The sequence below is a fragment of the Neovison vison genome, chromosome 4, assembly GCF_020171115.1.
Source record: "Neovison vison isolate M4711 chromosome 4, ASM_NN_V1, whole genome shotgun sequence".
In the NCBI taxonomy this organism is placed as follows: Eukaryota; Metazoa; Chordata; class Mammalia; order Carnivora; family Mustelidae; genus Neogale; species Neogale vison.
In genome coordinates this window covers 145,882,090-145,908,010 of record NC_058094.1, presented here as the reverse complement: position 1 = coordinate 145,908,010, position 25,921 = coordinate 145,882,090, and the positions used below count along the sequence as shown (strand labels likewise).

Sequence of the window (25,921 nt, the reverse complement as noted above, 5' to 3'; positions counted from 1 at the left end):
TTTCTTATCTGTGCACTCCATTTTCTCCCGCCCCTTTAGGACTTGGATTGGGATGACAGCCACTGATGTTTCAGAGGCCTAGGAGGGGAAGGGTTTCTCTGGAAACCTTGGCACCTCTAACTTCTCTGTTGTTCAAGGGTCAACTGGATTAAGTTAGTTAATATTCTCATATTTTTTTCCTGACCTATATCTTTTTCTAGGCCAATCCTAATGGACATATTTGTGTCCCCCATTCAGATCAGCCTTTGGGGAGGGGATGCATCTCCCTCTTTAAAGAATCTAGGCTGTGAGTTTTCCTATGTGTTTTAGTAGTAATCCAAAAAAGTCATTTGTTAGTATAAAAATGATGATGGACACCTGGGAGGCTCGGTCAGTTAGTTGTCTACCTTTGGCTCAGGTCATGATCTCAGGGTCCTGGGATGGAGCCCTGTGTCCCTCTCCCCGTCTCCCCCCCACCCCCGGCTCATGCTCGCTCTCTCTCTCTCTCGCAAATAAATAAATAAATCTTAAAAAAATAATGACAGTGAATGGGATGTTCCCTAAAAGCCTATGAGAAAAAAATACATCATGTTGTCCCTTGATTCTAGAGAGGACAAAGATCTTTGAGAAATTGTCCATTCCCTGTTGTTAATTGCTAAGAGCTTCCAAGTCCTATAAAGGACTAACAAATCAGCTTAAAAGTTTTGATTTTCATTGAGTAAATATGGTAAGGGATCTTGAGTGTTAGGTTTGAACATATTAATGGAGTCTATCATGAAGAAAATCAAGAAAGGGTTTATTGTACCAACCTACCAAAAGTTGCTTTTCCATGTCAGTTGGGATGAGGGGCACAAACAGGTTAGCAGAAGACTAACTAACAGAACTATTACTTGCCTACCTTTGGGACACGGCACAATATTCAAAAAAGAAAAGCTTCAGGTTTACAGCTTATGATTCTTTAATATGTTCTCCTATTCCTGTTCCCTAGTCTTCCTGCTATCATGACAAAAGCTTAGGAAGGTATAATGTGAGGGAGCTGGGCGAAATGAGAACAAAAATGACAAAGTTGATAAAAAAAAGATTTTTCTTTTGAACAATACTGTAGATGAGGTGAGATAGTGCATGTGGAGTGGGCCAGTATGTGGTAAATGTTAACATGAGCTTTGAACCTGTGGGAAATTGCCTTAGAGAGGCCCGAGTCTACTGCTTCCTGTGGTAAGAGAGATAAATATAAGGTTTCCTGGGTCTGAGACTTGATTCTTATCAGAGAATGCTGCATCAACATCCCATTTCAAGAGTGATGTAGGAAACTTTCCACTAAAAAAAAAACTTAGCATTTTGTCAGGTCAAAGGTAGCCTTCTTTTTTTCTCCCCTGAGAATAACTCTAGAAAAGGGCAGGCATGATTTAATCTATGGTCTTCAGACTGTGGAGCCGGCAGAAATCCTAGAGTTTTGTAAAAATAGGCTCTTACATAAGTTGTCTTTCCCTCTTATACACATTTAGTCTTCTTGGCACAGAATTATGCCCAAGCTTAAAACTACTCCAGAGGTAATTTTTATGACAACAGTATTGCTTTTGAGTGATGCCTTTTTTTCCTATTAATTACATATAACGGTTCTGAATTATCACCCTATTAAAGGGACTTATTTTGAATATTTTAATTAAAATATTGAAGAATAGAGTTTTAATGTTGATAAGATATTAAAGAATAAAGTTTTCCATGAACCCAGACACCTCTATATAAGGATACATTTTATAAATAAAAAGCTATTTTTATTTATATTTTAAAATATTTATTTATATTTTAAAAATGAGTATTATATGCTAAGTATGTTATTTCCATTATCTTGATCCTTACAACAATTCTGCTAGGTGATGTTATCCTCATTTTCCAGATAATGAAACTGAGCTCAGAAAGGCTGAGGTCTGTGCCCAGTCTCCTTTTAGTGTCTCTTATCAGGGACACTGTGTTGTTTTCTTATTGCTGCCATAACAAATGATCACAAATTTAGGGATTAAAACAACATCAATGCTGTCTTTTGGTTCTGGAGGTCAGAATTCAGGAAATGAGTTTTGAGGGGCTAAAGTCAAGGTGTGGGTAGAAATGGTTCCTTCTGGAGATTCTGGGGAGGAATTAATCCTCGGACAACCCCAGCATCTCGAGGCTGGCATTTCTTGGCTTGCGACCCCATCACTCCCATCTCTCTTTCATCCTCGAGTGATCTTCTCCTCTGTAGTCCAGGCTCCTTCTGCCTCTCTCCTGTAAACATATTGATGGTTACCTTGGGTCCACTTGGATTTTCCAGGATACCCTCTGCATCTCGAGGATCCTTGATCTCACCTGCAAGGTGCCTTCTGTCTCTTCAGGTGACACAGTCACAGGCTCTGGGATTAGCACGTGAACATCTTAGGGGGTCATCATTTGACCTACTGTGGGCCCTGTTGGCATTTTCATTGAGACAGTACTTCTTGTGTGAGAGTGTCCTGCACATTGACGGATTTAAGGACCTTCACCAAATGGCAGGAGGACTCCCCCTTCCACTCCAGTGATTGTGACAACTCCAAACAACCCTCATTGCCTTCCAAATGCCTCCTCTCACTGGACGTAGTTACCCCCCTAATTAACTGGTTAAATGCTAGGCTAGGAATTAATTTAGGTCGTTTGATGCCTAACCCTTTCCTACCGTACTCTACTATAGCATTATTTGTGTGTTTCTACTTAATGTTGCCATAACAAGAATATTATTGCAACCATTTGTGCTACGCTCGTTAACATCACTTGATCCCCAGTGACCAAGAGGACACTTACTTAAGTCAACGGCTTTGAGTTTTACATCCTCTTTCCTTTCCTTTCCCCTGAATGCCTTCTATGCAAATAATTAACATGTATTTCTTGGCTTCTTAGGAAAAAAGAATCCAGCTGCCTCGCTTACAATCTAAATATGTCATCTGTAGGACATTCACTGCTCTCGTGTGAAAAATTACTGGCAAGGGCTACTTCCACCTTCCCATTCTCCAGAAACCTATTTTTATACCTTGTCTCCATCTGTGGACCAGTGTTCTTCGTACAAAATTATCGAACGCAGGGACTGTGAAGGTGTGACTTCTCGGCAGCTCTCTGTGCAAGGAAATGTATCAGTACTTCACCAAGTGTTAGAATGCCTGCAGAGATTGTTTTGATGAACATCAATTTAAGGGTTCTCTAAACAAAATGACGAAGACGATAGTGATGATGACGATGAGTTGGCAAACATAGGAAACAAAATTTTGGAGGGTCTCCCAGCCGGCAGAAATGAGGAGGGAAATTCCCATCATAAGCTATTCCCAGACTATCAGATAAAGGAATAATTTATATTGCTTGGTATTTTTTTTTTCTAATTTGCTTTTAGAGGTCATTTAGGTTCATATAAAGCCACAATTCACTTGGACTCAAAATCACAGATATCAGTTAAGATAACCGTTGCCAACTGTATGAAGACAACTAGCCACAGATAGGAACAAGGAAGATCTGGCGGGAAGATGAAATGTGCTGATATCGAACAGTTCACACTGATCAAAACTTTTGTGTTTTAAGAGGTTCAAAGACCAATAGGGATACTGTCAAGTTCTGGGCTTTATCTTTGTGCAACTCTTGCCACATGCAGATAACTTTTTATCTTTCTCTTCTACAGACTATTACGTGGCTGTTTACTTACCTGGTCATTTCTTTCATTTACTTAACATTCAACATCCGGACCTGATCTGCCACAGTTTATTTCTGACAGGTATGGCTGTGGTTTTCCCCTCATGAATGTGGTCCGTTTGGGTTTCTCTTGACAATGTTTATGTTTGGGTGAAAAGGGTTTCTTTTATTTCCTGATCTCTCTTTTTTTTTTTTTGCCAGGAAACAATGAAGTGGTTGACATGCTACCTCATAGCCCTTTACAGTCACTCTCAGGGTCCCTGGTACTGGATTGGTATTCTGGAAAGCTCTATAGGGCAGTCCTCAACCAGTCCTATTTATTACAGTTCCTATGGAACACTCAGCTAGACTGTGAGAAGATGGCCGTGTTGCACTGTGTCCTCTCCTGTGGCCGAGACCCCCAGTTCCTGGAAGCCAAGGTGGTTATGTAGCTTCAAGTTAAAAAGATTGGCAAATAGACAACGCCAGCCGTCTATGTTTGTGGTTGAAATGAACAGATGCCATTTTCATTTGGTAATAATTAGTTGACGTTTATGGTCTCCGTTCTGATTTGAACATATTCTCTTCTCGTGCTTCTTTATATGGACCCCGACCAGACCTCAGACTGTGAGCATGTCTGTTGACTTCTCTCTTTTCAATACTGTGCCTACACGTTTGCTATATCATTAACATTCCAAGAAAGTGCTCCATAAATAGGAAGTAGCTTCTCAAATACCTACTTTTTCTCCTGGTCTCTATTTGGTGTATAGCATTAAAAGAAATAAAATCTGGTGTCATATATTTATTACATTTTAATAAAGATTATTTATATTTCACAATTGAATTTATGAAGCACTTTTACACATTTTGTCATTTAAGTTTACAGTTGTCCTGTGAAGTTGGAGATAGCCCTCTGTTAGACTTGATTGGGACCAATGGGTGGTTGGGTAATTGAAGAAAAGATACTTTATCTTATTTTAACCTAGAACAACAAAAAGTGCATTTATTCACCTATCTTTCAATGTAGTTTAAGACCCTTTCTTTGTAGATTAGCTGGTTGGAGTTCAGAATCATTTTTCTTACATAAAACCACTAGTAATGTGCTGTCTTTGACTTTTCTTCTTCCTTTTGTTCCTTAACCTTACTGTCTTCTTTTCGTTAACCCAAGGAGAGCCATATTTTAAATATCTTCTCAAAAACAATCTGTATCTATTGGGCAATTTTTTCTAATCCTTTACAGTTGTCTCACACTTAGATTTTTTTTTAAGTGAGTGTTTTAGATATACCTTTGAGTCTTTCCAAAGTGTTCAACTTTTACTGACCAAACAACACTCTTTTTGAGTCCATATTTCATTCATCTATGGTAATATTTTATAAAATTACCTAATTGTGAAGGAAAGTATAACCAGCATGAATAGGTTTAGAAATGAAAACAACTGTTTCTTGGGATGCCTGGGTGGCTCAGTCGGTTAAGCATCTGCCTATGGCTCAGGTCACGATCCCAGGGTTCTGGGATCAAGTCCCATATCGGGCTCCTTGCTCAGCAGGGAGACTGTGTCTCCCTCTGCTGCTGCTCTCCCCTGCTTGTGGGTGTGCTCTCTCTCTCTCTCTCTCTCTCTCACACACACACACACACACACACACTCTTTCTCTCTCTCTCACAAATACACAAAGCTTAAAAAACAAACAACCACTTATTTATTGGTAGGAGCAGACATGTGAGAGTGCTCTGTGGCTAGGCAAGCCTCATGGTATACTTCAGTTCTAAGGCTGGGAACAAGGAGTTTCAGTCCGCCAGCAGGTGAGGATGGTCGTGGACACTGAAAGAGGTGTCCTTACAACCTATGCTTGGGAGGACCGTAGTGATGCTCACCAAGGTTAAGTGGTGTGCCAGTGTTCACACGGATGCCTGAGCTGGATTCAAACCCAGGTCTGCTGCCTTTGAGCTCTGAGGTGTGATTGGGTTTAGTTTTCTCCTCTATCCCCCAGCTCTTCACACTGGTACTTTGCTGTAACATGACCCACTCTAGCAAAAGCAGACGTGGGGTCGAAGAAGGCTTATTTAGATTTCAGCCAGGGATATTTATTTTAAAAATATATGTAAAAGAGACTATTTTAATATATGTAAAATAGACTATAAGATTTATAAGACTCCTTAAACCACAGTCTTGCATTACACGCCTTGAAGGGAAGTGAGTGTATTCTTTGACAGTTTCAAAATAGATACAGTGTTTTAAAAAGAGTCACATACATTTTGTAATTCTTCTGTGGTGGGGGCAGGGTGCAGATATACATAACAACAGAATTGTCTTCTTATTTTTTAAAGCTTATTCAGTGGATTTCTGAGAATGTCTCTGCCTGCCATTCATTTGACCTCATTCAGGAATTTATAATTGGTAGGTCTTGCTGATGGTGCGTATTAAGTTGAATCCTTGACCCTTTTGCTGGAGGGAAAGCAACAAATTGATAATGTCTCAATCTGTCAAAATGTTGGTTAGAAGCACTTTTTTTTTTTTTTTAAACTCTGTTTCAGTCAGCAGCTGATTAAATTTCATTCTTTCGTGGTCTTGTGAGAAGCTACGACAGTTCAGAGACTGATAAGATATGATAGGATCTTGATTCTCTAAACTTACTAGTGATTTTTTCCTCCCAGTAAGATGTAAAAACTTTCTTAGTTCAGTTTTGTGTTGGCCATTTCTGTGTAAAGTAGTATAATGTCATTTGGGGGTAGATAGAAGTGCCAAATAATTTTTTTTTTAAATTATTCTCATAGTAAAGAACAGAACCTGAACATTTTATAAAGGTAGACCCTAACGGTTAGCCTTTTGAAGATAAGGATAAGGCAGTAAAAACTTTTTGGGGATTTGCTTGCTTTGGTGAATTAACAGTGTCTACTGCCTTATTCTTCTTATTGAATCATGTCTTTCTTTCTTTTCTTTCTTTTTTCTTCTTTCAAAAATCTACTCAGCTTCTTCATATTGGAGCATATATCCAGAGACAAGTAACATGGATAAACTTTTGCCATATTCCTCAGTGTTCGCTTGGGATACAGTAAGTAACACTTTGTATTCTTTGTGTGATTAAAATTAAAATTAAAACTGACCCAGTTGTGGGTCAGTTGTAGGACATCCCTGTCACAGTACCCATGGCTGTGATTTCATTTGTCTATTTTTGACTGATAAGGATCTGAGTTGGAGTCTCCTGGCAGAAGAATAATTATGAATCCTTGCTGTTAGCCAAAGGTAGTGACATAAAACAGGAGAATTAAAGGAGTAGGTACAGGATATGTGTTACTCTTCCTACTACTAAGCAGAATGAATGCTCTATCATCTTCAAACGGTGTTTTACATTTTTTTTTTTAGCAACAAGAGTAGACTAAAATATTTCTCAGGTTTTTATAAACGCGAATGATTGGGCCATTGCTATTATTGTAAGCTGTTCTGTTTCCTAAGGAGATTTAACCCTTTTCCCGGACTCATAAGGAAAATTTGTAATAACTGTAAAGCCTCAAGATCAGCAAAATTTAGTGATCTTAAGCAAATTCACTCCCTTTGACCTTTTCTTCCCCTTGGCCCTTCTTCCCAGTTTTTCAATTAGGAAGTGCTGAGCAAAAATTTTGTTTGTTTTCTCTAGAACATGGTGCAGTAAACTGAGGTTTGTTGGATCAAAAAGCAAAAACCCTGAAAAAGGTTTCAGGCTTTCCCTGGAAAAGATTTCTTCTTTCATACTTAGGTGTTAGAACAACATGCTTAGTTCCAAGGCAGAGGTTCGTATCAAAAAGGCATTTAGAAAAATAAATGGAATTTAGGTAACACAGACATAGGAAAATAAGTACTGGGATGTATCGTGACACTTGCCTGTTTTGTATTTAGACTATCTAAATAGAGTCAGGTATGTGTGATTAATTTCTAAATGTTTGGTATACACAGCAGTAGTTATCCTAAAGGTCCTTCTGTCTTTGACTGTTAAGGGTTGTTAAATGCTCTTGCCTTGCTGTCTAGTAACAAGGGAAAGACAGCTCATCTGTCCGTTCTCCAAGCCCTCACTGTTTGCTTTGAGAACTCTTGTGAACATACACACAGCGTCTATGATGATGGGGCAGGAAGTCTGCAGGTTAAACCACGGGGAGTCAGGAAATGCACCTCTCTGTTTTCTTCCCTCACCACCCAGCCCTGTCATCCTCCATTTCCGTGTCTGGGAGGAGGAGACCGGGATCCCCTGTAGTTCCCAGGGTTGTGTTTAAAGATGGAGCATGTGTTAGCTGGATACCATTCGAGGGGCTCTTTTGGGAGGCAGCTTCTTACTTTTGCGTTTCTCATGACCATGGGGCCGAGGAGCTATTGTAGACCTACAGAGTGAGGTCAGGAAGTCCTGTGAGAGAATAATCAAAAAAACCCACAGTCCTAATCACCATCTACTGAGCTGCTTTTAGGGTTTACCATTTTGCTCTAAACTTCAGGGTTTTGGTTACCTTTAAAGGTCTCTACTAATCCTGAAATTCTGAGTCCTTGCTTTTCTTTAGCAATGATGTCCACCATTTGCCTTTTCTTTTCCTAATCTACGAATCCTCTTGTTTCTATCCTTTAATAAATCCTTGCTAGGATAAAAAAAGTAATATCATACTTCTGTATGGAGACAGATAATTTCTGTAAATAATTGAATTGAATTTTTTAAGATACTAGAACATATGGTGCTCTTACATATAAATAACCTGAATTATGCTTTGCAAACAATTAGCCTTGTTATTCTTATTTTAAGATGTTGTTTATAACCTAAAGCTATAGTGAAATTTTAATGCTTTTTTGAAGTATCTTCACTTACCAAGTAGTGGTGAGTGAAACACAAAATACATTCTTAACACAGGCTTTCAGTGGTCATAGGGGACAACTCAGTTGCTTGAATATTCTGGACATTTATTTCTGCATTTCTGTGGTGCCCCTTTCCACAGGAATATTGTGTGTCAGTAAAAATCTAGTACATTTGAGTTCTAAACAAACACGAGATTTTATTTCTACAGAACACTTTCAAAGTTATTTTGTCATATATCGTCTACCTTTTTTTTTTTTTTTTTAGAAAATAAAGGATGAATTCACTGGTTGAGAGGCTTATCTACACAGTTAATATAGAAACACACTTCCAAAATGAATGAATGAGGGGCCATTTTGGAAGTTTATATTTCTATTGAAATTTTTGTTTTGATGCTCACAGTGTTATAATTTGGATTTCCTGATACAGATTTTACACCTTTCGTATTTGCCATGGTGATACCACTGCATCAACTCTCTCTTTTTTTTTTTTAAGATTTTATTTGTTTATTTGTCAGAGAGAGAGCGAGCACAGGCAGACAGAAAGGGAGGCAGAGGCAGAGGGAGAAGCAGGCTCCCTGCCGAGCCAGGAATCCGATGTGAGACTCGATCCCAGGATGCTGGGATCATGGCCTGAGCTAAAGGCAGCTGCTTAACCAACTGAGCCATCCAGGCGTCCCACCGCTGCATCCGCTCTTTATGGGAATCTTTTATTTCTGAAATTATGGTAGAGAATGAGGCGAAGGAAAATTTTCCATTAAAGTCAAAAAAGAACCCCACTAATCTTGGTTCCTTCTATGGAGGCAGGGGTCAACTATAATATAATACATTTAAGCAAAAGAGAAGAAGTGGGAGGAAGGAGGAATAAACAGAGAAGGAACATGTCTCCCTTATTATTACGCTTGATAATGCATGTGTAATTTGCCTCATTTGTTCTTAAATGGAAATGTGTAAATAATATACTAGTTGCTCTGTATTCCTAATAGTCTTCTCCTTTCCTTCAGAGATTGGCCCTCTATTGTAATCATGACTTGAAAGAATAGTTCCCTTCTCAAGGCAAGAGATGGGCTGGTTCACTGCTATTTATAAACTATAAGGTTTATTTAAAGTAGAGGTTAGCAAACTGGGAGCTGCCCTCAGCTTCTGTCTGTGCAGAAAATACTTCCTGAAGGCTCAGGCTTGTGGTGGTTGATACACATTTGTGTGTGTGTTTTTCCACCGTAGGAAATTCCTGGAATAACCCTTGTGACGGAAGAGATCCCATTGCCTTTCATGAAGGTAAGTCCTTCCAGGGAGAGACAACAGCACACCGTGCCTGGTTCCTTGCTGGCCTCCACACTCAACGGGAGCTCCAGCTCTCTGTGTCAAGCACTAGGGTGGTTCCTAAAGGACTTGTAGACCTTCAGCGGGAGGATGGGGGCAAGGGGTAGGATTCGTTCTTGAGAAGAATCCTTCCTAAGGGGTTGAGTCGTCTGTGAGGATATTATTATGGCAATTCTTAGGAATACTCTTTGGAGAGGGAAGTTTTCTGAAGACAGAGAGTTATGGGGTCAACCTAAACCACACAGGACTCATCTTTTCCACGGCACCTCCAACCAGTCCACACTGGAGTTCTTACGCGTGCTTAGAGAACCCTCAGTACATGCATGCACAAACACACACACATACACATACACACACGCATAGCCTTAAACCCATTAAGTAACCTGGGCTGAGATTATCTAATTTCCTTCTGGTTCTAAGAACAACTTTTCTGTTTCTTAAAAGTGACCTCTGCTGGCTCCGAATGCGGTCTCTGTGAAGCTTCTGCACACCTCCTTCCTGCCACTAAGGGGTAGCTATTAGTGTCTTTGTGTAATCTGGTGGTTTTAGAAGGGCTTCTGAGCACAATAGGGAGAACGGGGTGGGGTGGGTGAGTAGAAAAGAATGTGTATGTAGTTAAAAACTGGAGAGTATTTTAGCTGTTTCCTTGAAGCTCCTTTGTTGTTTCTGGCATCGCCTCCTGTTAATTATAGCGTGATGTGTAGTGGGAAATCTCAGCACTTGGCAGCAGACAGCTCGCTGTGCAGCCGCTCTCTTATTTACATTTAATTCTTTTGGATCCACGGAGGGCAGGCCAGGCCTGGGCAGCCTGGGGAAAGCAGAAAGTCGTGAGGTCTGAGGTCCCGGTGATGCACTGGGACTGGGAGAGGGCCGACTGGGGCAGGTTTGCTGGTTCTGGGTTTCGGTCCTAAGAAGGGTCCTTCAGGGAGACGGAAAGGTGATGGTTCTGGGCCACAGCCGGGACCACTGTGAAGCCCCCCAAAGGGAGAAAGAGGAAGGGGAAAGAAAGGTTTGACGAATAGCTGAAAATGTTCTTATTAAGAGCCTCCCTCCTTTCCTGGTATTGTTTCTGCTTTTATCATGAGTCCTACCAAACCCATAATGTGTGAAACCAGTGAAGAGAGTTTTATTTATTTATTTTTTAGAGGTTTTATTTATTTGGCAGAGAGTGAGAGAGAGCACAAGCAGGGAAAGTGGCAGGCAGAGGGAGAGAGACCTCGCAGAGCAGGGGGAGCCGTGTGGGGCTCAATCCCAGGACTCTGGGATCATGCCCTGAGCCAAAGGCAGGAGCTTAACCAAACTGAGCCACCTGGAGCCCAGTGAAGAGAATTTTAAGGAGAAAGTAGTGTCACCCACAATTCTCTACAGTTCCTAAGGAATCAACTGCTAGTGCTCACTTCGGCAGCACATATACTAAAAATAGGAATCAACTGCTAGTTTTATCCCCATTTCCTCTAGCCTTTGTCATAGGAATGCATAGTAGTGACGGCCATCCAGAGAGATTTTTTTTTAAAGAATTTATTTATTTATTTGACAGGGAGAGACACAGGGAGAGAGGGAACATAAGCAGGGGGAGTGGGAGAGGAAGAAGCAGGCTTCCTGCCACTGAGCAGGGAGCTGGACTCCGGGCTCAATCCCAGGACCCTGGGATCATGACCTGAGCTGAAGGCAGATGTTTAATGACGGAACCACCCAGGCGCCCCCATCCAGAGATATTTAACAAAGATTGCCAGTTACATCAGATTTCATGCTGCTGTGTGAGCTTCGTAATTATGACCTCTAAAGGCTCCAGAGGAATCTGCTGGGTTGTTGTGTCCTAATGAATCATTTTTCTGTTTTGAGACATTTGGTTTGTTTCCAGCCCCCATTTTAAAAAAAATGCAATTAAAAATAATGTTGCAGTGAATATTTTTATCTAGATGGTTTTTCTTTTGAGTTATCCTCCAAGGTTAAATGTCTAGGAGTATTGCTGGGCGAAAGACTGTGACAGTTTTGAAAGCTTTTGATTCTTATTGCCAAATTGGATACTCAAAAACAAAATGAAACAAACAAAAAAAAACATTGCGATTAACTCACAAAAAATTTATGGGTTTATCAGTTTTACTACAACCTTATCCCCATTGTATCATTTCATTTTATTTATTTTTTTAAGACTTTATTTATTTATTGAATAGAGAGAGAGAGATCACAAGTAGGCAGAGCAGTTGGCAGAGAGGGGGAAGCAGGCTCCCTGCTGAGCAGAGAGCCCAATGCAGGGCTCGATCTCAGGACCCTGAGATCATGACCTGAGCCGAAGGTAGAGGCCTAACACACTGAGCCACCCAGGTGTCCCACGTATTGTCATTTTAAAAATTAAGTAAATATAAAAGACTGATGTGAAGATTTCCTTAATTTTTTACCCAGTGACTTATTCTAAGAATATTATTTGACTTCGCTGAGGAACAAAGTGACTTATTTTTGCACCTTTTTTTTTTTTTCCTATTTGTGTGTCTGTATATCTGTGTGTAAAATGATGCTTTTTTTATTATTCAAGTTTTTTCCTCCCCTAATATTCACTGTGCATATCACTTTTTTTTTTTCCTTTCCCCTAATGACCTTTGACATCTGGTCCCGCAGACCGATGTTTCCCATCAACCATTCCCAGACATTCTTGGGAGCTCCTGTGCTGCTTCCCCGTGTGTCTGCATGCCGGGAGGAAGTGTTACACAGCACACATTTGAACGTAGATCTCTTGACGACCTTGTCCACGCAGACGCAGTCGCAATCTGTCAGGGAAGGCAAAGATACGCTACTGGGATGGGCCTTGAACTCTGGAAGAGATGGTACTAGATTTGGTTTGTCCAGCTCCCCAACCCCTACCCCATTATCCCTCAGCATGGGAGACACAGGACTCCTGGCTCTGATCTTTCTCATTTGTTTCCCCATTCCTCTTTGCACAATACACCTCGCTAGAAGCCGCTGCCTTTGACCTACTTCTTCTACCCCCAAGTCCCAGCTTCATTATATTGCGATGGGCCTGCTTGAGGGGGGAGGTGGGGGGCTGGGGGGTGGGCTCCCCACCCTCGGCTCCTCCCTCCCCTCCCGCAGTTACAAGACTGCTCTCTCCCTGCTTACTCCGCTACAGGAGTTGGCTCTGAGTACCTCTGACCTGAATCACGAGTTACCTTTGGAATGAATGCACGTTTGCTGCCAGACTTTCCTTGAGGCCCCAGGGATCCTTATTTACTCTCACCACACTCACTTCCCTCCCCGGTTGATGACCGCCCTGATAAGAGGTGGGGAGAGGGAAAGGCAAAGTGAAGGTGGAAAAGCACCTTCTTCCTGCTCTTTCTGCAAAGAGTTCTGTGGAGTACTTTACAAATGTTTAGTATAGGAATATGCAATGTAACTTGGCATATGCCAGTTGAATTAACACTTAATCACCTGAAAGACTAGTGGCTTCCTTACTTTATAAAATGGTTTCCAGAAGAATTTTAAACAGTGAAACAAGTAGTATACTGAAACAAGGTCCTTGCCTTCAAAGCAATGTTATCAAGAGTGTCCTTCCCAGGAATGATTTTAGCCCTTCATAAAACATGAATTTCTCTAGGGAAGTGGCAATTTTCTTGAAAGCTTTAAAATTACCCTTGATTTTCTAGTGAAAAGAGATACTATTTGGGGTGCCTGGGTGGCTCAGTGGGTTGAAGCCTCTGCTTTCAGCTCAGGTCATGATCCCAGGGTCCTGGGATTGAGTCCCGCATTGGGAATCTCTGCTCAGCGGGGAGCCGGCTTCCTCCTCTCTCTCTGCCTGCCTCTCTGCCTACTTGTGATCTCTGTCTGTCAAATAAATAAATTTAACACACACACACACACACACACACACAAAATATGTATTTCCTAATCTTCATGAGGATGAAGATTAGGAGATACATAGAAACAATCACTTACTGGAATATAATGATAAAAGGTGAATGAGCATGCCCCAAATGGAGAAATGGGAGTATGTTCATGTGTTTTTTAAGCCAGACATCTTTAGTTTCATTTTATAAAGTAAGGAAAACTTTTAGTCATTGGTTTAGATTACTGTCTGATCCAGACACTGGGAAGGCCAGGGAGACTTAAGAGCCCTTCCCACTTACGTCCTATCAGAAGTCACTATGTTAAGTCAAGTGTCTATCAGGGGTCTCAGTGCCCCTGAGCACTTGGGAATACAGTCATTGGCACCCGGGCTCTTCTCCAGAGACTTGTTCATTTAATTACGCTTCTTCACTTTCAAAGTATTTTAAGAATACAGTTTTAATTGGGCAGAGCAGGAGTGTTATTAATTGCTTTGTGAAATAAAAAAGACTTTTTTTCCTTGACCCTCCCAATACAGACATACAGACAGCTACTGGCATTTAAATACAAGTTTTCTCACAGAACCCAAGTGTCAACAAAATTACAATGCAATACCTTACAATTTTGTAAAAATAAGGATTGTTGCTTTGATAACAATGTAGTACCAGAAATGTCCGTTGGTGATGTGGGAAATACTGATTTTACAAAGTGCAGTTGGTATATATGTGATACTATGATATAACTAGAAATGTACATTTGGTCTTCATCCATGACTCCTGGCACGGAGTTCCTAAAATCCTTGTAATTTCCTAAGTGATAAGAGCTACCAGGACATCTTTTGTTATATTCAGTGTTTGTTCCCAGTTCCTGAAATAGCACAAAGGTGAAAAGAATGTCTTTTGTTATTCATAACAAGCCCCTTCTAGCTACACCCGAGTTATGTTAATAAGGTGATTTTTTGGAAAGCACCTAAGACTGGGGGCTGGTTGCCTAAAGAACCAAACCGGTGATTAGAAGGTTGGAACTTCCAGCACTGACCCCCACCTCCCCCACAGCCCAGAGGTAAGAGAGACTGGCCAGGATTTGAGTTCAGTCACTAGTGGTCAGTGATTTAATCAATCTTGCCTAAGTCATGGAGCCTCCATAAAGAACTCTTACTGAAGGGGTCTGGAGAGCTTCTGAGATGCTAAGGTGTGGGAGGGCGGTGTCCCTCAGGAGCCAATGGAAACTCTGAGCCCTTTCCCACATGCCTGGTTCTATCCATCTCTTCCATCTGGCAGTTTCCTCCATTGTATCCTTTTACAATAAGCCAATGTATAATACGTGAACTCTTTTCTTGAGTTCTGTGAGCTAGTCCAGTGAACTGTCAAACCCAAGGAGGAGGTCTTGGGAACCTCCAATTTAGAGGCAGCTTATGGGATCTAATGCTGTCTCCAAGTAGGTAGTGTCCCAATTGAGTCAAATTGTAGCAGACCCAGCTGGTGGTGGAGAATTGGTTGATGTGTATGGTGTTGGGGGAACTTCCACATTTGGTGGCCAGAAATGCAGTCTTCTGGGAGTAGATTGTTGTAGTAGAAAAACAAGAATTTTTCCTCTACAATGTATTTTCTGAGACAGTGAGTTATGGCAAGTTCAGTTAATATCGTCAAACATAATTTTATGATGGTACAAAGAAATATTATTTCTTAGAAACAGAGCACCAGGCTGGTATAGTCATTCCTGTCATATCTACAGAGATGGAGGTTCCTTCAGTTAATATCTCAAATGATGAAATTAAGGGACAGACCCGGCCACTAGCCTGTGCTGCTGTTCTTCACAGGTTTGGTTGGGGTTACACTGTTTATTTATTTATTTTTTTAAAAAAAGATTTATTTATTTGTCATAGAGAAGCGAGAGCAAGCACAGGCAGACAGAGTGGCAGGCAGAGGCAGAGGGAGAAGCAGGCTCCCCGCCAAGCAAGGAGCCCGATGTGGGACTCGATCCCAGAACGCTGGGATCATGACCTGAGCCGAAGGCAGCTGCTTAACCAACTGAGCCACCCAGGCGTCCCAGAGTTACACTGTTTAATGCTTAAGGTTGAAAGGAGAGAAACATCTTCCTGTTGGCTTTCTTAGGGCATATGCTGGTTATGAGATGGACAGTTTAGAACCATTTTTAGTGGTTACATTAAAATTCAGCCCATTAAAAATGGCTAAGAGAGGGGCTCCGGGGTGGCTCCGTCACTTAAGTGCCTGACTTCAGATCAGGTCATGATCCTGGGGTCCTGGGATCAAGTCCCCCATCCGGGTTCCTGCTCAGCAGGGAGCCTGCTTCTCCCTCTGCACCTCCCCCTGCTTGTGCAGGCTCTCTCTCTCTTAAATAAAATCTTTTTTTTTTTTTTAAATGCGTAAGAGAACTACCCAGCTGGGCAAAGAAGAAAGATTGTATTTTTCTAGATATGGGGAAGAAAGAGGTATTAATTTATGAATAGGAGAACTGGCACTTGCCACATGTGGTCACCTTTGGGTTCTAGTCACTGGTCCTCTGTATGGATCTGACGGTCTGCTCAGAGCGTTTGGGCTTAGTAAATGGTGCTTTGCTAGTTTCATGGACACACAGGTGGCTGTATTTTATTCTGTCTGTGTGAGAGGTAGGGGGTCACTGTGATTCTCTGGGCTGCAAACAGAAATTCATGTTGAGATGGAATCCACTGAACACCCAAACTGGATTGACGCTTTTAGTTCTGTTAGTTGAGTCCTAGTGTCGAGAGTAAAGCTTTTCTCATTTCAGAAGATGAGGGTTAATCAGATGTAGGACCAAGGCCAGAGGGCTTTTCAGAAATGAAAGGCAGATTTTTTTTTTAAAGATTTTATTTATTTATTTGACAGAGAGAGATCACAAGTAGGCAGAGAAGCAGGCAGAGAGAGGGGGAAAAGCAAGCTCCCCGCTCAGCAGAGAGCGCGATGCGGGACTCAATCCCAGGGCCTGGGATCATGACCTGAACCGAAGGCAGCGGCTCAACCCACTGAGCCACCCAGGTGCCCCGAAAGGCAGATATTTTTATCGCCTAAAATCAACTAGCAACTGAAATCAAAGGTGGGGAACAATCCCTTAATATATAACCCTCTGGTCCTTCTGTTCAATTAATAGTTTTGATGGGTTTCATTCGGTAATTATTTCCTGTCCTCCTAAGAGGCAAAATGAGATTTTTTTTAAGATTACTTAAATCTTGAAACCTGGTGCTTGAACTCACTACCCCGACATCAAGAGTCATATGCTCTTCCGACTGAGCCAGTCAGGCAACCCAATTGTTCAAGAAGAGACTTGGGATAATTTCCCTTCTTTCAAAATCAAGCGTTAAAACTCCTCCTTGTGCAGGAAAACACTTCTGGGGCTCCCTTGAGAGTCTGATGGCTTCTTACACCAGCGTCTCCCAGAAGTAGCTACATTCATGAGTATTTTCTTATAAAATATTTTAAGGCTTATGTGCTCTCCTGAAGTAGCCTGCAGTGTGCTTCTTGGGCTCTTACTTTATGTTGATGCCGTTGTCCCCGATGAGCCCAGTGTTCAGTTCACGCGTTCCGTAAGTACTAACTGACGATGCAGGAGTGTTTTTCTGTGCTCCCAGGTGGACTGTTCGGATGTGATTCTGATGCTTCCGCTCCCTCTTCCCCCCATTCTATGTTCAAGCATCTACAATTCGATCTCGGAGCTGCTTTAATTCTCTGGGTGAATGAGCAGTCAAGGTGTTACCTTGACATGTGCCATCCATCCTGGATTGGCTCTAACCTCCTCTTTAACCCCACCTCCTATTAATCAACAACACAGTCACTCGTTCTCAGGCAGCTGGTTCTTCATCAGCCTGTAAGCCAGAGGCACGAAGGCAAGGAAGACACAGGAGATGACCTGGGCGGGCTCAAGCAGTGTTCTCTGCCCTGGCTGAGCACTGGGGGTGCCCCACGAACTTCGAAAACTCAGGAAGCTCAGGTCGCACCCCGCTGTAGTTTAGTATCTGGGGGGGTGCCAGCCCCGTGTTTGCTGAAGTCAGGAGTCACAGGCTAGAGACAGAGGTCTTCACCACAGAGAATGAAATGCTGTTGGTTGTTTTCTCTAATGCTCTGCCTCTGATCTAAACCTAGAATGCACATTCTTGTCTCTCAGTCCTTGCTCACTCCCCAGAGTATCCCCTCTGGAACGTCCTCTCCTTGTCTTTCACTTACTCAAATCCATTTTCAAACTCTGGGTCTTATCTATTACTCAGGCTTCCAAATAGACCTTCCAATATACAGTGATCTCTGATATTTTCATAACTTAAAAAATCCTATCACTTATTGGGCTGCCTGGGTGGCTCAGTCAGTTAAGCATCTGCCTTTGGCTCAGGTCATGATCCCATGGTCCTGGGATCAAGCCCCTCATCCGGCTTCTTGCTCAGTGGGGAGCCTGCTTCTCCGTCTGCCTACTGCTCCTCCTGCTTGTGCTCTCTCTCTCTGTGTCAAATAAGTAAATAAAACCTTAAAAATAATTATATCACTTACCTCATAGATACCATGTGGTGACATATGCCACTAATTACTTTCATCTATGTTGTAACATTCAGTCCCGTGACCTTCTTGAAAGACCTACAGGTTTATAGTAAAGTATTTCCGGGTCTTTGCTGAACAGTGTTTCCAATTTAAATCTAAGTGGGTTTTGCTTGTTTATTTTTAAAATTCCATTCCTTTGCCTTCTAACTCAGGGGTTTTGAACTATTGTAGGTTATGGATCCGTTTGACCATCTGGGGCAAGCTGTAGGCCTTGTCCCCAGAGATGTGCTCCCACAACTCCCTCCATTCTGCGTGCTGTCATTGGATTCCTAAGCCCCTTTGTGGCCCATCCATGGACTTGCTTTAACTGTTTGTTTTCAGCTAAGAAAAGGGATTATTTTAATGGTGGAAGGAGAAGGATCTTGGGATCCTTGGGAGAGATCTTTTTTTAGGAGCTACAGTGTGTGATTGTGAGGGGAGGAGCCCCTTAGACGGTGGGGAAGGCTTCGGTGTTCCTCCGACATCGCTGGGACCGCAGGGTGGGGCTGCTGCCGCCAGAGTGGGCAGAGCTTAGTATCTTGACCAACCACTAGGTGTCACTACACTACCAGTTAGTTGTGGGGCTAGTGTGTTGGAACCCAGGAGTAGAATGCAAGCAAGCTGCAGTGACTTCCTGTCAGGGACTAACTACAGCCAAATGTTGGCAGAATTTGCTTTCATTATTATTTTTTTCAATAGAAGGAAGACCAAAGGGTAGATATAAGCACATTGATTGTAAATAAGTTGAAAGGGGAAGAAAAGGTGAGTGAGGTGGGTTTATCTGGGAGTGTGATTTGACACCAGGGTGCCAGTTTCCCCTAGAAATGACCTTTTCTTGGACGTAGTTTTTCTTTCTTTCTTTTTTTTCTTTATTATTATTTTTTAACATTTTATTTATTTATTTGAGAGAGAGACAGTGAGAGAGAGCATGAACGAGGAGAAGGTCAGAGGGAGAAGCAGACTCCCCGTGAAGCTGGGAGCCCGATGTGGGACTCGATCCTAGGACTCCAGGATCATGACCTGAGCTGAAGGCAGTCACTTAAACAACTGAGCCATCTGGGTGCCCTTGGATGTAGTTTTTCTTGTCTCTCTGAGAAGGGATGTTGGCTGGATGGGCCTCTCAGGCTTCTAAAACACCAAGTAAATATTATTATGTAATTTACCAATACTCCAAAATTCATTTTGAACCAGTAGTGACTGCCCTTTCAGTAAGAGTGTGGCTAGTGTGCTATTATTTAATATAAGGGCATTTTTCTTGTTTGAGGCGTATTTTACTAAAATTCTCAGCCAAGGCTGTTACCACACTAAGCATTAGCTCACTTTGTTTTCTGGCTACACATTGCATTTTGGTCCTAGTCAAATCTTTTACAAACACATGTATTTTGGCAAGAAAGTGTATCATAAATCTATCTTCATTGATTTAAGGAAATAGTGTGTGTTAGTATATCCTTTGATATCAGCCATAGAAACGTTTTTCTAGATAATGTCTTCTTAGGCAAGGGAAATCAAAGCAAAAATAAACTACTGGGACTACATCAAAATAAGCTTTTGCACAGCAGAGGAAACCATCAACAAAATGAAATGGCAACCCACTGAATGAGAGAAGTTATTTGCAAATAATATATCCACTAAGAGGTTAATATCCAAAATATACAAATAACTTATATAATTCAATACCCAATAAACAAATAATCCAATTAAAAAATGGGCAGAGGACCTGAGCAGACATTTCTCTGAAGAAGACATACAGATGGCCTACAAGATGCTTAACATTACTAATCATGAGGGAAATGCAAATCAAAACCACAATGAGATTTCACCTCACTCCTGTTCAGAGTGGCTAGAATCAAAAAGTTGATTTTTGATCAACTAGCCTGTTCAGAGTGGCTAGAATCAAAAAGTAAGAAATAATAAGTGTTGGTGAGGATGTAGAGAAAAAGGAGCCTTCATGCTCTGTTGGTGAGAATGCAAACTGGTGCAACCACTGTAGAAAACAGTATGGAGGTTCCTCAAAAAATTAAAACTAGAATTACCATATGATCCAATAATGCTACTACTGGGTATTTACTCAAAATGAAAATGCTAATTTGAAAAGATACATGCACCCTATGTTTATTGCAGCATTATTTACAATAGCCAAGATATGGAAGCAGCCCAAATGTCCATCCATAGAGGAATGGATAGAGAATTGGTATATGTATGCAGTGGAATATTACTCGTAAAAAAGGAATAAGATCTTGCCATTTGCAGCAACATGGATAGACCTATAGGTATAATGCTAAGTGAAATAAGTCAGAGAAAGGCAAATATCATATGATTTCACTTACATGTAAAAGTTAAACATAGATTTTAAAAGACATAAAACCAGACTCTTAATTACAGAGGCCTAACTAGTGGTGGCCAGAGGGTGATGGGGGTGGGGGAGATAGGTGAAATAGATAAAAGGGATAAAGAGGTACAAACCCTAGTTATAAAATAAGTCTTAGAGAGGAACAGTACGGCAGAGGGAATCTAGTCAGTAAGATTACAATAATATTTGGTGACAGATGGTGACTACACTTACTGCAGTGAGCACTGAGTAGTGTATAGAATTCTTGAATCATGATATTGTACTCCTGAAAGTAATCTAGCATTGTATGTTCATTGTACTTAAATTTAAAATATAAAAATTTAAAAACAGGGTCACCTGGGTGGCTCATTGGTTAAACTTCTGGCTCTTGGTTTCAGCTCAGGTAAGGATCTCAGGGTCTTGGGATGAGGCTCCTTATCGGGCTTCACGCTCAGTGGGGAGTCTGCTCGAGGTTCTCTCTCTCTCTCTTCCCTCTGTCCCTCTGCCCACTCATGCATTCTTTGTCTTAAATAAATAAATCTTAAAAAATTAAAAAACATTTTGTATCAATACATCCTTCAATATTAAAAATGTGTTAATATTGCATTATATTTAAAAATGAATATAATGGATACATTATTACTTCAATTATAGAAATATGTCAAAGACCTAAATAGGTTGCCAGCAAATTCTGTTTTGGAGTATTTGACGGCCAAATGTGAAACTAGTTCACCCCACCTTTCTGACGCCGAGGTTTTGAAAGACCTCTTTTGGAAGTAGATAAGCTTAGTAGGAAAGTAAGCCTCTTCCCTGTGCTATACGTCTTATGAACATTCTCTGAATACATCATTGTTAACACAACCTAAGTCAGCAAAGTGGGTGTCTGGAGAGGAAATGATCTGATGTGTTTAATACAACACGGGGTTTAATACAGGCTTCCCAACTTAGCCTGAACCCAGGTGACTCATACTGGTTTGGGGACGGGGCAGTGGCTCTCTGTAAAAGGGGCAGAAAAGGAAATGGGGAAAGCAAGACACTTTAAGTCTTACTATTTTTAGAAGTCCTGCAGGAGGGGGCGCCTGGGTGGCTCAGTGGGTTAAAGCTCAGGTCATGATCTCAGGGTCCTGGGATTGAGCCCTGCATCTGGCTCTCTGCTCAGTGGGGAGCCTGCTTCCCCCTCTCTCTCTGCCGGCCTCTCTGGCTACCTGTGATCTCTCTCTCTGGTAAATAAATAAAATCTTAGAATTTCTGCAGGAGGAGAATGCCATCTTTCGTGGGAAGAATTCAGTCAGAAACACTGCCCTTTAAGAGCTGAGGAAGTAAGGCAAGCCCAGCTTTCCGCAAGACTCAGGTGGTCCTTGCTGGTTGGTCGGGGCCCAGGCCCTGCTTCTCAAGCTCACCAGTACTTTTTGTCTCCTGCAGGTGCACAGCTTTAAGGGCTACTGGGAAAAACTGAACTCCAACCTAGAATACGTGAAGTACTCCAAGCCACGCCTGCTGTATGACAACAGCATTGTCCGGAAAGAATGGCACAGCCTGATCTCAGAAGAGGTTTGTGTGGATGCAGGAGAATAAAACGAGAAGCAAAAGTATAGCATTTGATGAGGGGATGCCCTTTAGTCCCAAGGCTGGCTTGAATTTGCTACACTCTCCCCAAGAGCCAGGCCCTTTTGCATTGTTGCAAGAAGACCATGGTGCTTTTCTGATCTGTCTTCTCTTGAGGAGGAAAATCAAGTGCGCAGAGGTTAAGGGACACATGCGGCATGTTCATCATGGAAGTGAGATTAATAGCTTGGTCTTACCTGTGTTCTTGCATTACTTGTATAGTTTAAAATTGATTAAAAAAAAAACCAGGTGTTCCAAAAATTTATGGTTGCTGAGGGTTAGGTTTAGTTGAAAGAAAAGTGGCTGGGGGGGCGGGGGCGCCTGGGTGGCTCAGTGGTTTAAAGCTTCTGCCTTCGGCTCAGGTCATGATCCCAGGGTCCTGGGATCGAGCCCCGCATCGGGCTCTCTGCTCAGTGGGGAGCCTGCTTCCTCCTCTCTCTCTGCCTGCCTCTCTGCCTCCTTGTGATCTCTGTCTGTCAAATAAATAAATAAAATCTTAAAAAAAAACTGATTAAAAAAAAGAAAAGAAAAGTGGCTGGGACTGATTGCTAAACGGGCAGCACAAGGGAGATCTGTGGGGGATGGAACTGTTCTGTGTCTTGATTACGGCACGTGAATCTGCATCCGTGGTGAAGTGACATAGGACTATACACTCATTCTAGCAATATCTGCCTCCTGATTTTGATACTGTACTATAGTCCTTTATATCAGATATAAAATGGGGGGAGACTGGCTGAAGCGTACATAAGATCTCTCTAGAATCATGTGTGGTTGCACTGTCATTGTATATAACACAACACTGTCTAGTTGATTTACAACTTCCAACCCATCTATAATAATTTCAGAATAAGGTGCTTTTTGAACTCATTTTTAAGAACATAGGTATTTTGATTGCTTGGAAAGTATATTTCTTTTTTTCCGAAGCTCTTTCGCTATGTTGCACTATGTCCTTGTTGTGAAAAATGGCACCCACGAAACTTCGACCTTCTGCACCTCTGACATGTTCTCCCTTCTAGAAAACCGGAAGAAGAAGGTCCATGGTGTACATGAGGAATATTCGTGAAAATGCAATGAAGTAAGTAAAATTAGGGATTAGTGTACCTAGAAGATGTGTATCTTTTGCAAGTACTTTTTTGGAGACCTTTTGTGGAAGGAGCTTCCTTTTGTTGAGTGTCCTTAACAAAACGATGCTGTCAGCTTAATAAATGCAGCCACCTGGGTCCTATTCTTGAGTTTGGTGCTGGAGTTTCTAGTGGGAAAATTGTATGTTAAATTGTATAATAAAATTGTATATTAAAGCTTATAGACTGGCATCCTGAAGATAGATAATTATAAACAACAAGTAGTAGAGAAGGCCCTTACTAAGTGAGCACTTTAGGGGGATAGAGGCAGTAGGTTCATTTAAAAAGTGTGAGTGGGCTGCTGAGCGGGCTCTTATTTTGAAAGCCCATTTTCTGGATAGATGAGTCATCTTGGAGTGTTACAGGAATAGGCCCATTCCAACCCTGTTCTATTTTCTGTTCCCATTATTTCCAATAACCGAGAGCTGCAATTGTTCTAAATTATTGTCATTGTTTGCACTAAAGGGTTTTGAGATTTTATAATCGCCTAATGTGGCTTTTGCCAAGTTGATTAAAGTGTTTGAGGTTTTCAGCTGCCTGAGAACAGTTTCTGCGGTGGTTTTATGGAAGATATCTTTGTGGGGTATTGTAGCTTTTTTTTTTTTAATCTTCCTATGTGAATAACGTTGGCTAATTTCTTTGTAGGGTGATTTCTAACCTAGAAGCGAGGAATTTGGGTAAGAAGAGACGTGTAATAAAGTCCTCTTTGATTTGATTTCTGTCAGTGTTTGGTTTGTAACCCTGTCTTTCCTACCGGTGTGGGTTGGCAAGAAAATCACGCTCAGTAGTGTAATGAAGGCAGCACCCCTTTAATATCTTTCTGTTAGAGTGACCACCCAAGTGTCTGTCTTGGCACCAGGACCTTTCGGGACAGCTGCTGAATGTGCTTTTGCTGGAAGAGTCCCTGAGTGTTGGTGTCTGGTTTTCATTATTTTCCTTCAGAGCCTTGATCTAATTACCATGCCCTGTGGCTGTACCCACACAATGCGCTTCGGGAGTTCCTCTGGCTTAGGGCTGCTTTCCTTCCGGCTTTTCAGCTGTCTGGTCACACAGGGATCTTTGATTTTGGATAACATTTGGGCATTCCCTGGGCTAGGTCATAGGAGTCCAAAGAGAGGAGTCTCTGGGTAAGCTGTGTGGTTATAGGGGAAGAGCATAGGCCTGGAGCCAGACAGAACTTGGCTTCAGTTCCAGGCCAGCCACATGCTAACAGTGTGCTCTTGGGCAAGCCATGTGTTCGCTTCCTGCATTAACCTTTTCAGGACAAGGTGAGAGGAAAAACAAGAGTAAATGGGATAATGTTTATAGCATCTCGTACAGCACTTGGTGCACGAGATACCTGAGGGCTGCTTTGTCATTGAAGTGTGAGGAAGAAATGCTGACAAGTCAGGAGATGGGTGTTCTAGAACCACAGTGGTGGGGGCGGGTGGGGAAGCATTGGCTCAGGAGTGGGGATGGTTGGGGAACAGAGCGAGCTCAGAAAAGTCTTTCCAGGGGTGACAGCTGAGGTTAGTCTTGATTAAACACCCTACCAGGTAAAACTGAGGGAAGAGAATGCTAAACGTATCCAGGTACAAGCTTTTTTGTGGTTTTGTCTCTGGAACACTTTCATGCCTCCTAAAGTCCAGCCTCCATTTAAAAAGTTATTATTTTTCACTTATGCCACTTATTCCACTTATCCCACTTATGTTTTATAGGCTTGGATGTTTAGGTGTGTGCTGGGTGACCCTAATGGAAACAATTTTATACAATGCATTGTGGGACATCCTGCAGCTGTGCACACAGGTCATGTGAACCGTGACAGTGAACTTGTGATCCAGCCCAGGATGACAGGGCCTTTGCTTAGGGAGCATCCCAAAGGGAACCAGCCTCTGCCTGTGTTACCAGGCCATTCATGCCCAAAGCCAGGGGTTCTCCCGCTAGCACCAGGCAGAAGCAGCGGGCAGGAGTCCTGCCCAGCGATGGGGGCGTGAAGGTGCCTGGTTCAGGCCAGGAATTTTGCCATGCGGGAAATGTGGCCGGTTGTCAAGGTTTTTGTGGTTCCTCTCACTCCTCTGCCCTTGTTAGAGCTCCTACTCCTGTACCTCCCGCCTGTTTACATCCCATAACCACTCTCTCTGCGAGCACTTTGGGAACTTGTCTCTTCCTCTCACGTGCTTGGCTTGCCCTAGTGTCCTAGGAAGAATGTCATCACTAAAAGAAACAGGACAGTCTGGATGAAACTCAGGGCTGCTGGCATCAAGTTTTGAATTGCTTCATCTGAAACAAAAAGTTCTTTTGGGCTCCAGGTCAGATTTATCCCGAGGGGACGAGAGGTCCCTGTGCTGTCCCACACAGCGTCATCAGCCCATTGACTGGGGCAGTTCTGCTCTCTTGACAGGTGCGTGTCTCAGTTGCCCCAGGAGAGGAGGAGCAGGGCACGAAGGTGCAGTTAGAGGAGTGTTAGGCACATCTTGCCACAAGACTGTGTTGTCTGCCCCTCCAGGCTGCTGGTATAGTGCAAATCACAGCGGAGGAAATGCCATCCCGTTGAACCTTCTGTGTCACTTCTCCATCTTAAGCTGGTTACTCTTTTAGTCAGATCACTTGTGTCAATTCGTATTATTTGCTTCAGTAATTGACAGGTCCCCTCAGTTCAATGACTCCCACAGTCACTAAACCATAGTGGGTCACGAGGAAAGCAGTCATGAGATCCTTTCTACCAAGTCTGTGTCTCTGAGTTTACGGCCCCCTTGGCTT

General features: G+C 42.2%; 1 protein-coding gene across 3 annotated transcripts in view; it reads left to right on the top strand.

The window, feature by feature from the left end:
• Window positions 1-25,921, top strand: part of LOC122904745 (gamma-secretase activating protein) — an 83,792-nt gene that overhangs the window by 42,385 nt on the left and 15,486 nt on the right. For all 3 annotated transcript variants that reach the window (XM_044245884.1, XM_044245883.1, XM_044245882.1), the window contains 8 exons: window positions 3,653-3,745; window positions 3,865-4,082; window positions 5,969-6,038; window positions 6,611-6,693; window positions 9,672-9,725; window positions 21,879-22,007; window positions 23,078-23,136; window positions 23,828-23,859. In XM_044245884.1, coding sequence (XP_044101819.1) covers window positions 3,653-3,745; window positions 3,865-4,082; window positions 5,969-6,038; window positions 6,611-6,693; window positions 9,672-9,725; window positions 21,879-22,007; window positions 23,078-23,136; window positions 23,828-23,859 — 738 coding nt within the window. The remainder of the gene's footprint in view (window positions 1-3,652; window positions 3,746-3,864; window positions 4,083-5,968; window positions 6,039-6,610; window positions 6,694-9,671; window positions 9,726-21,878; window positions 22,008-23,077; window positions 23,137-23,827; window positions 23,860-25,921) is intronic.